Source organism: Morus notabilis, unplaced genomic scaffold, assembly GCF_000414095.1.
Source record: "Morus notabilis unplaced genomic scaffold, ASM41409v2 Scaffold57, whole genome shotgun sequence".
Taxonomy (NCBI): domain Eukaryota; kingdom Viridiplantae; phylum Streptophyta; class Magnoliopsida; order Rosales; family Moraceae; genus Morus; species Morus notabilis.
The window spans coordinates 5,700-22,832 of NW_010357689.1; the positions used below are offsets into that span (position 1 = coordinate 5,700).

General features: G+C 34.6%; 2 protein-coding genes across 3 annotated transcripts; one reads left to right on the top strand and one right to left on the bottom strand.

Annotated features, from left to right (window-relative positions):
* The first annotated feature begins 3,602 nt into the window (after positions 1-3,602).
* LOC21401502 (B-box zinc finger protein 18) lies at positions 3,603-10,954 on the top strand. 2 transcript variants are annotated; one of them, XM_024174451.1, is made up of 6 exons: positions 3,603-4,044; positions 5,371-5,467; positions 5,647-5,762; positions 5,867-6,097; positions 6,269-6,363; positions 10,739-10,954. In XM_024174451.1, the coding sequence occupies exons 1-5, from the start codon at positions 3,901-3,903 to the stop codon at positions 6,356-6,358; spliced, it is 678 nt and encodes a 225-aa protein (XP_024030219.1). In that variant the 5' UTR covers positions 3,603-3,900; the 3' UTR covers positions 6,359-6,363; positions 10,739-10,954. The 2 variants fall into 2 exon arrangements, with proteins under 2 accessions (XP_024030219.1, XP_024030222.1); XM_024174454.1 differs by having other exon boundaries at positions 6,275-6,363.
* A 2,236-nt stretch (positions 10,955-13,190) lies between these two features.
* LOC21401503 (fructose-bisphosphate aldolase 1, chloroplastic) lies at positions 13,191-15,930 on the bottom strand. Its single transcript, XM_024174620.1, has 6 exons — positions 15,665-15,930; positions 14,912-15,181; positions 14,537-14,646; positions 14,352-14,442; positions 13,958-14,227; positions 13,191-13,710 (listed from the first exon to the last, which is right to left on the bottom strand). The coding sequence occupies exons 1-6, from the start codon at positions 15,839-15,841 to the stop codon at positions 13,432-13,434; spliced, it is 1,197 nt and encodes a 398-aa protein (XP_024030388.1). The 5' UTR covers positions 15,842-15,930; the 3' UTR covers positions 13,191-13,431.
* Between the last annotated feature and the right edge of the window lie 1,203 nt (positions 15,931-17,133).

Genomic DNA, 17,133 nt, shown 5'->3' on the forward strand with positions numbered 1-17,133 from the left:
AAAAAAAAAATTTTGACTTTCTCAATCTCTCCCAAAACCTCAACTCCATTTGATGTTTTTCACTCTTCCTTTCTCATTCCCCCATCCGACTCTCTCTCTCCCTCGTCCCCCCTTCCAGAAAAAAAAAAAAAAAACAGCCTTGATTTGGTTAGAAAACGAATGGCTTTCTTCAAAATTCCATAGGTAATCCGGTTTTGGGATTGATTGTGTAGAAGCTTGAAGTATTGAAGGTGGTTTTCCAAGATACAACTTCATATTCAACAAAGGAGAATGGAAGGTCATGCAACATGATTGTTGTTGCTATCAATTCTCAAAAGTGTTCAGGGTCAAACCTCTTTGCATTCAATGCTAAGGTCCATTTGTCTTGCGATATCAATAGTTGGCCTACGTCACGCGTGTCTCTACGTGCACATGATTTCATGTGACTCGCATGCTTCCAGTCCCATTCTTACTTTTAGCCATATACGCCACACCACACTCCTTGCATTTGGCTTTTATCTCTTGGTCTGCACGCACTGAAAGCTTTTCAAACTAGTTCTAGACAACAAAAGTATGCTTCCTTTTGCGTTTGGATTTGTTTGTTAGATTCTTGGAATTAGCTTCAGGCTCAACATCCTCCTCCAATGCAGTAGGCGCATCAGTAGTAACAGTGGCGGATGCAGTAGCGCTACCTAACTCTAGATTTACTTTAACACCATCTTATATATCATCCATCTAAAAGTAGGGAAAAAAACAAAGCACCAATCAGACGTGTATTTGGGTTATGATATAAACACAAAATTATTAAATCTTTATAAATACTATGTATATATATACAGTTAACAAAACAAAAATCACATGAAAAGAAACATAATAATCTACAATTTACCGTCAAAAAATGCAAAAACTAAAGAAAAATCAAAAGAAATGTTAATATAACACTTAAAACGCTCAAATCACCAATTACCGCAAATGACCTTCAAAATCATAAGAACACTAAACCCAAAATTTGAATCTTCAGAAACATTACATACTTAACAAAAACAATCACACGAAAAGAAACTCAATAGAGGAAAAGGAACATTAAAAAAAAAACAATTTAGGGCAAGAAGATGAGAAAAAAAAAACTAGAAATTCAAACAAAAGGACGGATAAGAGCTTATCAGAAGTTGGCGCAGCTGGTAACGAGAGAAGAGATTCCGATTTAAGAGGAGAGGCCAACGAGAATGGAGAAGCGCGAAAAAGGCTGAGGAGAAAAGCCTCTTTGAGTGAGCGGCTAGGGTTAGGAGGACTTAAGTGAGTAAGAATTAGATATCGTGTCTTATATATTTTCAGACTTAATTTTTTAATTTTCTGCAACTTTTTATTTATGTATATGGACTATAAACGGGCATGTCGTGTCGTGTTGACTCGGTAACGGCTCGTATAACTAAACGGGTTAAGCGTGTTAAACGGGCTGGTACAAATCTAACTTATTTATTTTTGTGTTATTCGTGACAGCTCATTAACGACATAATTAATAGTCGTGCGATTCAAATTCATTTATTTTTTTGTTATTTTTGTATCGTTTGATCGTGTTGTGTCTAAAATTAATAGCTATATTTAAGACCATTTTTCTTACCCTAAAAAAGTAAAAGACTATTCTATCTCACTTTTCTTAATTTTACATTTACATTTGCATTTACATTTAAGAGAACGTCTACGGTAGGGTGAGCTAATTCACCCCACTGGTAAGAGAAATAATAAAGACCGCTGGATTAAAATCGATGGTTTAAAATGCTTTGTTCCATAGAAATAAGAATAAAAACTACCACGCCTAATCAAATATTTAAGGAAGAAAGAGAAAAATAAGCTAAGACTTAAGATGAATTAAAATTAATAAGTTAATAGTTTACATAAATTAATAAATATGCTAAATTATTATTTTTGTCTATAATTTGTCTGATTATGAACCATAACTTGATAAGTTATTGTCCATAATTTATAATTTTTATTCATAATTTGTCTGATTATAAACTATAATTTGATAAATTTATCCATAACTTATCTAGTTATAAATCATAACTTAACAAGTTATGACATATTAATTTTTATAACTAAAAATTAACCTATATACTTTTTTAAACTTTTCATAGGTCTATTTTCTACTATTTCTCAATATTTTATTCACACCACTCAAAAAAAAAAAAAAAAAAAAAAAATCTTCGTTCCTCAACGAATTTGCAGACCGAATCAACCCCTAATTTGCAAACTCATCTTTGATACCCCAACTTAATTTGCAGACCCACCAGCCACCACCTCTCGGCGTCGCAAGCCAATTTCACCCCACATCATCCGGCACCCAGCCCTCCGGCGGAAGCCTTCCCTCCAACCGCGCCTGCACGAAGACGACGCCCTCTCACCTCTCTCAGACTGCAGTCCTCCCTCGACGACGGCGCCGACATAATAGACTTTGTCACCGACTTTGTCAAGGGACCCGCTGATTAATGTACCTTGTAATGATTTTGTCGGTAGGGTTATGCGATCAGATTGCGAGAAGAGCAAAAAAAAAAAAAAACATGTTTTCTTTTGTGTGTGATGATATGGATCTCAATGCAGAAATAGTTGCTTTTTTGTGTTTCTCAGATTTCTATTGTACGATGGAAGAAACAGAGTCGATGAATGCACTTGTGAAAAAATGGATTTACCTTCTTTAATTTTTGGTTCTAAAAGTTTCTGATTTGTTTGCAAGAGAAAGTGTTTAGTTTTTACTTATTTTCGAAGGTATGATTTATGTATTTTTTTTTTTTTTCTGGTTTCAATTCTCATTTGGATTACTTTTGATCTTGTTTGATGTTGCCGGTCGTAGTTTGTTGCGAATTTCTGGGGGCGAGTGGTAGCAATTGGAGCTGAGATTCGTCGCGGGAGTGGCGGGGTTTTGGAGATCGGCGGGCGCCGAGTACGATGGTAATGGTGGTGTCGATGGAAGACGTCGGCGCGTGGTGGAGGTGACGGCGCGTGAACCGGCGACGAGATGTGATTGTTTTGTAATTATTTTTATGAGATTTGAGTTAGAATTAAGTGTAAGAGGGACCACCCATGCACCCCCACTCAGATCAATTATAAACCGTCGGATCTCACCTTACGGGTAGATTAATTATAAACCGTTAGATCTCACCTACGCTAATTTACTCACGCTACCATAGACATGCCCTACATCTAAATTTAAATTAATTTAGATATGTGGGAATATTTTATGTTTGATGATAAGATTATTTTTTCCTTTCCCCTTCTTTCTTCCTTTCTTTCGATTGGCCGAGTTGATCTCAATCATTTATCTAATGCAAAGAAAAGCAATCCAGAGATGCAAAAGAAAAAAAAATAATTACCGTTTAATTTGTTAATTTAAATTAAAATATAATTTTATGTAAAATTTTTTTATTATAATAAAATAATAAAATATAATTATTTTTAAAAAAACTTCATTTAAACAGGTGAAATAGTTTAAATAAAACCTGCAAGTCAAGACGTGTCAATCATCCATTGGCTAATGCTTAAAGAAGATTTGGCAATAGCAAAACCGGAGTGTCCAAATAAGAAAATACGAAACAGAGCAAAGGCGCAACCAGAAACTGAAAGACAAGTGTCGATCAGAAACAGCGAGTACTCAAAATCTGAATCCCACACCAGCCGAATGAACAATTTACCTGTCTCTCAGTTTTCTGAGAAAGAGCGAGAAAGTGCGAGAAACAGAGAGAAAGTGTCCAATCATTCCATTTGTCTCTCTCTCACTGATAAACCTCGTCACGCAAAATCACAGCTGCAAACAGAGCCTAAAAAACTTCCAATTTTTGGCTCTGTTTTTGTCGTATTGTCTCTGTCCCTTTCTCTCTCTAACGATGATTGATTATCTCCGAGCGTGAAATCAGAAATGAAAGAGGAATGAGACGGAGGAGAGTGGAAGTGGAGCAGACGAAGAAGAAGAAGAAAAGAATGCGAACGCTATGCGACGTCTGCGAGAGAGCTGCCGCGATCCTCTTCTGCGCCGCCGACGAGGCCGCTCTCTGCAGTTCCTGCGATGAAAAGGTTTTTTTTCTTTTTTCTTTTTTTTGCGAGAATTTATTTCGTCGTTTTCAAAATTAGTAATTTCTGATTTCCGCTCAATCGTGCGTAAATAAGGATTTTCTTTGTTTGGAAAATTGGAAGTTTGATTTTTTTATTCTTTTTTTTTTTTTTTTTGGATATCGATTGCTTTGACATGGCTCTTCTTCTTGGTTTTGATCTTATTGATATTGTCTTTCAGCTTCGGTTTTGAGTATTCAATTATCATCACTTTGGTCTACTTTTTGTTTAATTTCCAATTTTTGCGTTACGATTGATTATTGTGGTCTAACGTAATTGGATAATCCTCCGGTTATTCTTTGAATGATACTGGAAATGCGTGTTAATCTCAAAACTTTAAAAATTTAGTAGAATGGTCTGCGAATTTTCAGAAAGTTATAATTAGTGTACATTTGTCCATCTTGGTTTAAAAAGTATTAAGTGAGAGGAGCTAAAGAGTAAAACTTTGACCAATTCATTTTACGGATTCGAATTTTTAATTTTAAGTTTTTACGGTTAAAAATTTAAAAAAGGTGTTACATTTAATTTTTTTTTACTACAATTAAATTTTTTAAAAAATATCACATTTTAACTCAAATTAAAAATTTAAATCCGTAAAACGAACGAGCCTTTGAGTTGGACAACTAAGGTTGAATTTGAAAAGGACTATTTTTTGACATGGTATTAGGACCGACGAGGTTAAATGCTACGAAATTGAAGTAAATTTTCGTATCTTTTACTTTAGATTGCTTGCCGATTTAGCAACTCAATCATTCCTTTTTTCCTATGGACTATATAATTGGAAATCTCTCTCTCTCTCTCTCTCTCTCTCTCTCTCTTTTCTGTGACAAAGCATTATTGGCACTATTGCTTGCAATTGTCTCCCTAAAACAAGGTGCTTAAAATGCCAGATCTTTACAAGCATATGGTAGATTCTCAAATGTTCTGAAAGCAAGAATGGGTGAACTGATTGGTAGACCTGAGTGCTTATTTTGAACCGACAATGGCCCCAGCTTTGACCATTTTGTTGGTGGCATACAAATGGAAAAATCCCTGTTTTTAGATAACGCTTAGAACAGGAATACTGGGGTACCTACTTTCTGGGTGTTTCTCTATTCAATCACATATCAAACGTGTTGTTAGAAAATCTAAAACATTTGAAATTGATACTGTTTAAATCACGACAACAACTGAAAACAACAGAGCTTCATCTGCTTATAAAATTCTTGAACCCTTTTATCCTGCATAGCTTTCCAATCCAATTATGGCAAGAGCGTTTATATTTGTTTCTGGTATTGTTGGGAATTGCAGGTTCACATGTGCAACAAACTTGCCAGTAGGCACGTGCGGGTTGGTCTAGCTGACCCCAGTGATGTTCCCCGCTGTGACATTTGTGAAAGTGGCCCTGGTATGTAGCTTTTAACATTTTGTATTGGGTAGTTTTTCTGAGAACGTGATCGTTTGAACTTTTCTTTTTTCGTCCAAACCTGCATCTTGGAGTTATTTACAGTTTGATTGGCATCTTTCTGGTCTTATTGATAAGAATTTGAATCTCTCTTTTTCCCCTCCTTTCGACAATGTATGTAGCCTTCTTTTACTGCGAGATAGATGGCAGTTCGCTTTGCCTGCAATGCGATATGATCGTACATGTTGGTGGTAAAAGAACACATAGGAGATATTTGGTCTTGAGGCAAAGAGTCGAGGTTTGTCTCTCTGTACTGAAAGCAGTGAATCTTTTGGTTTTGTATGTGTTTTTAGGTCTACTTTCGTTCGTAATAACTTCTCTGCTCTGTACATTTTTCTGTAGTTTCCAGGGGATAAGTCTGGCCATTTAGTGGAGGTAGGGATGCAACCCCTCGATCCACATGATGTAAGGAGGGAACAAATTCAACGGCCTAAGCTCAATCAGCAGAACCACAGAACGTCTCCTGTTCCGGCGCTAGAAAATGACATTGATGGTGATGTAAAGATGGATATTAAATTAATTGATCTTAATACCAGACCCAGTCGGATACACGGGCAACCTTCAACTAATCAGGTATTTTTTTTTTCAGGCATGGTCTTTAGCTTTGTGCTGAAAATGTCTGTATATCTCTTTATTTTTCTTTACTATTTTTATAGGAGTCTATATCTTACTTACAGTAACTGCATGTTTTGATGTACTCATTATTTGACCTTGAGAATCATTTTCCTATTTTCATTCTTTAAGGAACAGGGTATGGATGTTCTTAGCGGGACAAATCGTGAATCTACAAGTGTAGTTCCCATTGTGTCCTTTGAAAGAGAGCCTGAAAAATGACAAAGGTGCGTTCTACATTTTTGTTTTCCTGGTTCGTAAGATTAATCTTATCTTCCACGATTCTTCTTTCGGGAAAGTTTAACATTATGGCTTTATGCTTTTTCCGAGAAAAAAAAAAAAGTAAGATGGTCAGATTATTTAAACTACTGGAAGATGTCTTTCCGTACAATTGCTAGGACTGAAATGATTTCTGTTCTGCTGTTCTTTTGCATTTTTGAGTTGAAGGTGACTTGAGTGATGATTTTGAGTTATAATTTGAGTTGAAGTTGTAACTTGAGTTTGTGTTTGAATGTGCACATTTAAGTTATGATTTGAATTGATAATCTTTTTAAATTTGTGTTTGAGTGGGTCAAAACTTAAATTTATATTTAGATAGTATTTTAATAATAATTCAATGGTGATGAAAAATTTTACTAGGGTATATATATGTAGTTTTATTCGTCTTTTCGTTGTGAATGCATAGAAAAAAATCATCTCAATCAGAATTAAAACGAAAAAATTATGACATTTTTAAGAATAAAAAAGAAACTGTTCATTAACTTTAGTTTGAGTTTATGAACTCGAGTTGAAGGGAAAACTTGAACTCGAGTTTAGCCCCAAACTCGAATTCAAACTCGAGTTCAAACTCAAATTTTACAAAAGAACATGAATTTGAATAAAGTTGCAATCCGAGTTCAAATTTTTTTTGAGTTTCATTGTAAAAGAACAACCCCCGAGTATTTCTCACTCAAAAATAACTTCACTGTGAACAGTAATTGTGAATAGTATCGTACACGTGAATAGTACCATATAGATGAACAGTACTATATGCGGCGGGCAAACTTGACAGAATAACTATTGAATACTGAAAACAAAGAAAATAACATCATAATTGATAATGGTGTTCAGTCAAATATTGCCTACGTCTCCGGACACTGTGGACCACTCTATTTACTAGAGAGAAGAAAGTTTACAAATTGGACAGAAATTATAAAAGCCCACAAATTAGAAATCTAAAGAATTTTTAATAAATTTTCAAAGGGGAGAAGCTCTCGGCTTTTTAGGATGCAAAATAAATAAGGGAAGTTCTGTATTTATAGACTCTGTCTTTCTCTCTTCTACACGTGAACCAGCTGTTTCACTTCTGAAAGCACCATTTGCGGGGCTTTCTCTTCTTCTTCTCCCTTTCTGACCTTTTCTTTTGGCGCAGCCCAATTTTTTTTACAATTGAGTCACCCATATTGACTAGGAAGTATATATGATCGAATTGGTACATAAAGAGATGAGAGTTACTGAATTCTAAATATAGAAACTCTATCAAGACGGAACAGATACATTGTTGATTTTTGTAAGGTTTTGTGAAAAGAAACTCCAATACTTCTAATCGATGTGCTAGAATTTGCCACGTGTTTTTAAAAATACTAACTATCCCTTTTGTCTTTCTAATCAAACAAATATCTTGTGTTTTTCCAATCGCATAAAATCCACCATTGTTGTTAGATTTGATCAAAATTAGATTTGATCAAAATTAACTATGTAAAAAGGACTTTTTTGCACTATTTAAATGAAATTGTTTTTTGATCTTTTTTTGTTTGATTACAAACTATGCGCTTTGATTTTATGGGCCACTTTGTTTTGAAAAAAAAAAAAAAAAAAAAAAAAAAAAAAAAAAAAAAAAAAAAAAAAAAAAAAAAAAAAAAACTAAGTTGATTATATTATCAAAGGTAAGAAACATTAAGTTATGGCTCTTGTATGGAAGCCCTCTTAACAGGGTGAATTACTAAGATTGAAAGTTGAGGGATTAAATTGTCAAAGTCACAAAGTTAAGGGCTTCCGTACAAAATAGCCTTAAGTTATTGCTTTTGGGATTTCTCACTTAGAGTGCCATTATTTGTTTTATGAAGGATAATTGTGTCTTTTTGCACGGCTAATTTTTCTCAAGTCTGACATCATGGATAGATCTTGTGTGATTAGAAAAAAGCATTGAGTAGATTTTGTCTAATAAAACAAATATGGGTGGATTTCATCTGATTAGAAAAAAACACAAGATAATCTCAGTATTTTTGGTAACACTAGAGAGATTATTTTGATAAAAACACATGGGAGGTTTTTATTATTATGCCTTTATATAATTGCTAGTAAAAAACGAGCGCGCGTGACTCATTTAAAATAATTGATACAAATCATTGGAAAAAAAAAAAAGAAAGGATAGAAGAACAATAATAATAGATATATTATCGTTAGTTACATTAATAATTAAATTTTATGCATAATAAATTAATATGCTAAATAACTAAAAAAACAATAATTAGTAATCAGTGTATAAGTGATTACTGTGTTAGTAATTTAGTCATAATTATTAATTTATAAGTAATTAATTAGTGTATTAAAAAATAAATTAGTATATTAATAATGTATTAGTATTATACTTACTTAATAATTAATTAGCTTTTAGGATTAATTACAAAAATTTTCCCTGAACTATAACCATTGTAAAACTTTGTCCCCAAATGTTTAAAACGTAACATACGTTCCTCCTTAATAATAAAATGTTAACAAAAAAGGTACCCTATGTTAAATTTTTAACATAAATTGACATTTAATTAGTTATTTTAGAGGTATTTTGGTAACTCTATGATTTAAAATTAATATGAATTTAAACTAATTTAGTTTTGGACTTTTAATTATGAAACATCCACATTAATTTTGCCATTGGGAGTGAAGAAATTTTTTTTTTAATTATATTGTATGTAAATTAGACAAAAGTTAGAGTTCATGGTTAAAATAGTAATTTTACTCTAAATTGTTTAACAAGTGTAAAAAAAGGTTATATTTCCTAATAGAGGGGGCATTTTTATTATAGTTTCATTGTTTAGGGGGAACAGTACGTTTTAAAGATCAAAGGGTAAAGTGTTACAAAAGACCTAATTCATAGAGAATTTTTGTAATTAATCTTAATTTTTAATTACATAATTAAATAATTAGTTAATTAATTACTAATGTTTATTAATAGCCTATTATTTGATATATTACATGGTCAATCTTTGGTAATTATCCTTAAATAATCATCTATTACTAATTAATAGTTATAATTTAATATTCATTATTTTTTGTTAATCGCTATTTATTTATTAATTATCAACTATTTACTAATTAATATATTATATAAAAGATATATAAATTATTAATTATTTATATACTAACATTATTAATTATTCCATCATTAATACATTATATAATCAATTTTTGGCAATTCACCTTTGAAAAATAAAAAAAGGGTAAAAATGAAAAAATAAAGGAGTTTTAGGATAAAAGAAAAAAAATAAAATAAAATAAAATTTCACGACAAAAATATAAAAAAGTCAAAGAAGGACTAAATTAAAGAAATGAATAAGCTTTTGGGTAGAAAGTAAAAAAAAAAATAAAAGAAAGGACGTGAAAAAAAAAAGAGGGGGGTAAAAACTAAAAGACAAAAGTTAGAAAGGAAAAAATGAAAAAAAAAACACAAAAAGACAAAATAACTTAACCAAGCTTTAATTATGAATAGTAAATGCACTCTCCTTTCAATTATAGTTATAGATATCCTGATCTCCAAATATTGCCATGGTTTTTGGTGGTTTAAGAACGCTGCATCACCTTTTCCAGTGCACTGCTCAAATGATAAATGAGGAATGAAAGATTTATCAAGAATCAAACAGGATTAATGCAATAAGCATAGGAAGTGGAGAAAAAGAAAATCTATCTCCTTGTGTTGGGATTGCATAAATTAAATCATAAAGATGCATAACTCCCTTTGATATGCTAACATGTCTCGCCTACCGACTCAAATAAATGCATTCTCTGCAGATATGGGCTTTCTATAACCCCCAAAAAAATCAGCCACAAAATAAATGAACAATTAAAATAAATGCTGTAGTAGCACATTCTATTGTACATTTAATTGGGTAATGATCTGTCCATTTTACCGATTCGAATTTAAAATTCGAGTTTTATTATAGTAAAAAGCTCTCAGAAACAGCCACATCTAATTTTTTTTTTTTTTTTTGCTACAGTAAAAAGCTCTCACATAAAGTTACATTTTAACTCAAATTAAAATTCAAATCGACGAACTAAACGAGTCCTAATATTCCAAGTCCAACCATGTATTGCTTGTGGAGATGTTGCAATCAGCTTCTTCTTAATGATAACAATAATAAAACCAAGATAATAGTAACCAAATTAGGTTGTGGAGGAATTCATTATGACCTAAATTAAAATTTTAATCATATATCTATATTTGAATTGCTTATTGAGTTCAGATCTTCTTGAGCCTTATGCTTTGACATGAACCTTGATTCTTGAACGAGTTAAGTATAACCTTTATTGTCTGCTAAACTATAGTTAATTCTTTTGTGGCTGCAGATCTCGTCTTAGCCGGTTAACAAAATTAAGGGCTGCAACCTTTCTTCTATTTTATGTGGTCAGGTTAAGTCTGTTGTATTCCTTGTGCAGAGTTGATTAAGATAATATGCTTATCCAACGAAACAAGAAAAAGTTATTTAGATGAATAGAACTACATTTACTTCTGTACCGAAACAAAGTTATTTGTTTCTATTTTTTATAAAATTTGATGACAGTTTTTAGTGTTCTGAAAACTCTCTTCAATTTAAATGTTGACCAAGCTCTTAAACTGACCCGCTTCAAATTAGTTGACATTTTCCTCAATGGGAAAGTCCACATTTATATTAATGTTGATGGTGGTCAAACAATTGAATGCATTATCGATTCACTCTTATAGTGAAGTAAAATTGTCCTACTTCCTCTTCAATAATTCTGGACTCAAATTTTGCTTTTCTATTAAAGCCGACCGCATTATTCATTTAGCAAGAAGAAAGATGATATAAAATTATAGCCCGTTTGAAAGGTATACTCAAATCATAATTCTTAATTTTGACGTTTGAAATTTAAATTTTTTATGAGAGGAAAATACTGTAGAAAAATAATGATTTGAGTTTGAGTATATGAAATAAATGAGTCCATAGTGTTCCTGTCATCCTTATGGAATAAAAATAGGTGAAATAATGTCAAAAACGTCGAAGCTTTCATTTGCTTGGTGTCAAGTCTGGCAGATGGACATTCCTCTGAAAGGAATCTAGGAGAAGCCAGCAAATTTGCAATTGTTGAAAAGTCACCACAGTGAGAAAATTAAATATAAAAAAAAAAAAAAAAAAAAAAAAGGAGGGCAAGAGGAAAATCTGAAATTTATAGTAAACTAGCAATTTCAGAGAGCTTGAAACTTGAATTTTGAGTTTATTTCCAACCAATGGTTTTGTATCACTTGCCATGCTTGCGGTTGTAGATGAGAAAAGGAAAGAGCCAAACCAGTGCTCTGCAAAGTTTATAAATGCATTTAAAAAAAAACAAAAGTTTATAAATGGACTCACAACTATCTGCGTTTCATTTAGCGTCTTTTTTATTCTAACCGACAAATAATTGGAGTGGCTGTTTCCAAATTCAAGCTCAGCAATAGTAGCTGAGGTGTAAAAGAGAATGTCTAGTCAATCTCCTATGCAAAACAAATTAGTTTGACCCCATCTGCCATCTGGAGCCCCTAACGTCACGCAGTAAGCTTCACGTCCATGCCCCAAGGGGTGGTCGAAGTGGCAAGGCACTTGACCAGCCATTCGCCCTGCCCCAAGGGTATGCTCTAAGGTTTGTGCCCTCATTTTGCTCTTCAATATCCCCCCAAACAGGGGTATAGCTGTGAAGTGATACGCCACTTTGATCCCACTACACTCTTTTCTTTTAGCAAGGGAGAAAAAAAAAGGTGTCACATCGGCTCTCTAGAAGTGTATATATCCTTTTTGTTAGCTCTTAACATACCAAGAAGAGTGCTCTTTTGTAACTCCCTCGACACCATCACACTTAACTCTTATCTCTTAGGCTGTTTCTCTTTGACGTATTGGAACGGCGCATTTTGTCCTCTCCCTCATTATATGGTGGACAGCTTTGTTATTTTGCTTCTGTTTTTATAGCCGATGGCATAACAAACTACCAACAGATTGAGGGAAAATAATCATAAAAACTAGCATCATGCTTCTTATGCATACATCCTTGAAGGAAGGAGGCATAAAAGAGATAAGACATTCTTATTGGAAAGAATAGGTGAACCATATATAAATGGTCCTTGGAAGATTCATAAATGGTTCACGCATTTTAGACTCTCTTGTCTATTTTTGGACGGGAAAAGGTGAAGAGGAAAAAACTCTTCAGGACCACACACAGGCATGACTTAAATCTAGATGATGAAGTAGCATATTAGGAAACTCTCAAGTTAGAGTAATGGAGGATATCCGACTACAATTCGAGTCAATTTCAAGTTGCATATGATGAAGTGGCATATTAAGAGACTTTCAACTCGAGTCAATTTCAAGTAGCATATGATGAAGTGGCATATTATGAAACTTTCAATTCGAGTCAATTCAGTGTCAACCATGTCATCAATTTGGGTTGAGTTCAAGTCGTGTTATTGTTACCTGTGGCTGCAAGCATTTTCGTGGTGCATGTATTGTAGGTTTTTAAGAAGAAGACTTAAAAGTAAACAATCTAGCAAACAGATCACGTGTTGATGGTGTCTTATCTAGCAATATAGCACGTGATAAGGAGAATGATAATGCTTCATCAAATGGCTATTGCATAAAATTGGTGGTTAGAATCAATAGTAAAGGCTTAAAAGACATAATTTGTAAGGATTTACATACTTATCAGCTGGTAAAGATCCGTCAACTGATTGCTTAGCATTCTAATTCTAATGCATAAACCTTGGAAGCCAAAAATTTCCTTTTATGTTTGTACTAAATTTTAGGACCTCAAATGCAAAACTCAAGCATTGATAAGGAATTCCATTCATGACTACACACTAACTAAACTCATCAGAACCAAGTTTATTAAGCTGCTAAAAAGTACATTGTAATCATAAACAAAAATAGTCTTCCATGGACTATAAAGCATTACAAATTTTCATTCAATCTTTAAGACCAAATTAGTTTCCATCCCTCCACCATCATCTTCTTCTTCAATCTTGATTAACATAGTTTTGGCAACAAACAAACTGCTTAGTAAACATAGCCCTTGACGAACAATTCTTTCTTGGCCTCTTCTGACTCTCCCTCACCAGTGTATTTGCCTAGCTGTGCAAGTGAGTTGGCCTTGGCGCGGATAAGCAGTGCCTCCTGAGCTGCCTTGACATTCTCTGGCCTGCCTCCCCATGTCTTCAAAGTGGTGTTCTGAAGGGCTCTGGCGTATGAGAAGGACACATGCCATGGGTTTGGAGCTTGGTTCATGGCATTCAAGTTCAAGGTTGCCTCAACCTCAGATTGCCCACCAGACAAGAACTGCTCAAACCAGAAAAAAGTTCTAAAGTTATTAGAAAAGCTACTTAGGGCCAGTATAAGAAAATTGCTTTCTAGCTATATAGTAAGAGTATTAGATTCCCTGTCATCTTAAATTGTGGTGCAACGGTGTATAAGATTATGTGTCAATACTTATGTATTACTTTACCAAACGGGATTGTGCTAACAAAAATCCGTGATTTAAGATTATGTGTCAATGCTGAGGTTTAAGGATTGCAAGGATACTTGCCATGATTCCGGGGACAGCCGGGGGGATTCTAGTGTGGAGGAGCCTGAGGGTGTAATCGGCAACTTGGGCAGGGGTGGCCTTGTCCTTGGACTCAGCTCCAGGGGTAACCATGCTAGGCTTGAGGAGGATACCCTCAAAAAAGACATTGTTCTCAGCAAGGTAGAAGAAAACCTCAGCCCAAACCTCCTTAGCAACCTCAAAAGTCCTGTCAATACCGTGCTCGCCATCAAGCAAGATCTCCGGCTCAACAATTGGGACCAAACCATTGTCCTAAAGAACCCAAAAAAAAAAAAAAAAAAAAAATCACCAATTAGAAACCATCCCGATTCCTGATAAAGCTTTCTTTGTATGCTAACCAAAGAGTTCAAAAAGTTTCTCGCTCTCTCTCTCTTACTTGGGAGATAGCAGCATAGCGGGCAAGACCCCAGGCAGCTTCCTTCACTGCAAGAGCTGATGGGCCGTTGGGAATGCTCACAACGGTACGCCTAGTTGAGCAATATCGATTATATTACATGTTAGTTTCAATGTCAATCAGTGCTTAATGTTAGAAGTGTCAAACATCAGGGACTAGATTTATACCATTTGGCGAAACGAGCTCCCTGTTGGTAGTAAGCAGCAGAGCGAGAGGCGAGGCCATCAAGACCTTGGCACCAGGACTCGTTGTTTGAACCAGCAAGGGGTACCAAACCCTGTTGTTCTCATGATCAATACATGATATCAGTAATATATATATCTACAAATGTAGTCTGCTATGAAAGAAACTAGAGACCTTATCAGTTGATTGAGAAATTCTGATTTTATGTCCCTTTTCGAATGTTGACAAAAACCAATTTGACATCACCCTTGGTTTGTGTGGTTGAGGAAAAAAACAATAAAATAAGTTTCCTTTTTCCATTTTTAGATGAGTAACTGAAAATTTTTGTGATGACTAAGAAACAAGTCCACATGACCGACCTTGTCGACTTTGATACCGGGGACGATGTTCTGTTCCTTGAGGACATCGATTATCTTTTTGCCGTCAGTAGTTGATTGATAGAGAGTCTCCTCAAAGAGGATGGCACCAGAGATGTACTGTCCAAGGCCAGGGGCCGACACAAGGAGGGTACGGTATGCCTGGCGGTTGGCCTCGGTGTTCTCTAGCCCAATCGAAGCAAGACGCTTCCCGCAGGTTGCGTTTGACTCATCCATGGCCAAAATTCCACGCCCTGGTGATGCAATGGTTTTCTATCACCAAAAACAAACATACATGTTTAATCAGTTAACCTTTTTTATTAGTGAATCCTATCAAAGAAAGAACATAACTATAAAAAGGAAGGAGAAAAAAGGGGGAAAAAAACGCTCAAGAAGCCAATGCTAAAGGAAAACAAACACCAAAACAGAACGTAAGGGGATCTAAAATGCTCTAAACGAACATATAAAGCTATTAGAAATCTAGGCTTAGCTTGAACTACAAAACTATGGAACTTATCAGCTATCAGTTTCCTTGCTCTATAAATATGATATTCCTTCTTTAACATAGAATGAGAAATAACTAATGTTTTCATAGCTAAAGAGAGAGCTAAAGGTTATATTCCAGACACCATCACTATCTATCTTATATGAAACAATTAGTCTATAGTAGCAGAGCTCTTAAATTATCTAACACACAAGTTCATAATCTAAAGCCAAAAGGGTATGTGAAAAGTTCATGTTTTGGTTTTAACATACCGCAGTCTTGACGAGCTCGTCGGCATAGGAGCTAGCGCGGACGGTAAGAGCAGACGGGGCAGTGGGGTGGCACCGGACGACCGAGACTGAAGGCTGACGCAGGGTTTGGCCCTTCACCCACTCAGACTTGTCGAGCACTGGAGCTGACTTGAGGAGAGATGCTGATGCTGTTGCCATTGTTCTTCTTTTCTTCTTCTTTTCTTTGTTATCTTATCTCCTCTCCTCTTGGCAAAGCTCTCTTCTGCCTTTGCCTCTTTACCACAAATGCATTATTCAATCTCTATATTTATACATAGTTGTCTTATTGGTGTTTTTGTACTCAGAGGATGGCCAATATGAGGCTGCTATGAGCAGACCAGTACCGTTTCGCCATGTGGATGATAACTTGCTGACTTGGCAGCCTTCATATGCGTGGTTCAAACATGGGGGTTTTTTTTATCACCTCGAAATATTGTGAATTATGGACATGAAAAAAACCATGATATTTTGAACTCTCTCTTAGAGTATAAAGACAAACGTATCACACTCGCTTATATGAGAGTCCAAACAAAAGCTGTTTAGGAGATTCGTCTGGAAAGCAAGCATGAGGCTATAATCCCTCTTTACTTGTGTTTCTTGCTTCTTAGTGACAAATGGCTATGGTTTAATCATGAGATTTGGTGGGGATTTGGATCTACACGTCAACGGTTGATATCATGCCAGGTCAGCTTTGTTACATATGACTGTTCATGATTATACCACGTAGACAAGAGTGTGACATGTCATAAGGTGGGGCCAATCAATGACCTACGCCAATTAGGAGATGCATGCATTCACTATCAACTGGTGCTTGAAATCTGTTTTGTGTTGTTTTTGGCTCAAACTAGGTCAAATTAGCTGCCAATCCGCAGCCACTAATGGTTAGATGTTGAGCAACATGTGGCTGAATAGCATTGTAAATACACCAAAAAAAAAAAAAAAAAAAACCGCATTGACGAAGGAATAATTTTTTTTACAACCATCATATCAAAATTAGATTAGATTAAATAAAACATGACAACAAGATCTGATAAGAATTGGCGGTTAAAAACTATGCATACCAATAAGGTTTTTTTTTTTTTTTTTTTTTAACCTACCAATGAATTCTCCAATTTTCAAGCATTAAAATAGAGCTCCAGATGATCAGGAAAGAAAAAAAGTTGTTGGGCCTCCCGAAATCACCACTCCAAGCAGATATGATGAAGAAGAAACATCAACACACATTCCAAAGCTGTCGTTATGTCATGCGTGGTAGAGGCACTTTCAAGATGGTAAGTCTTAAGGTTCAAAACTAACAAAATCTGCCTTAAACAGTAAATAAGTTTTGACTAGAAAGAGATCCATCCGCTCAAATTAATCATCGAATGTTGAAACTATATTTATTTAAGGGAGAAAGAGAGAAATAGACCAAGACTTGAGATGGATTAAAATTAATAAGCTAATAGTTTACA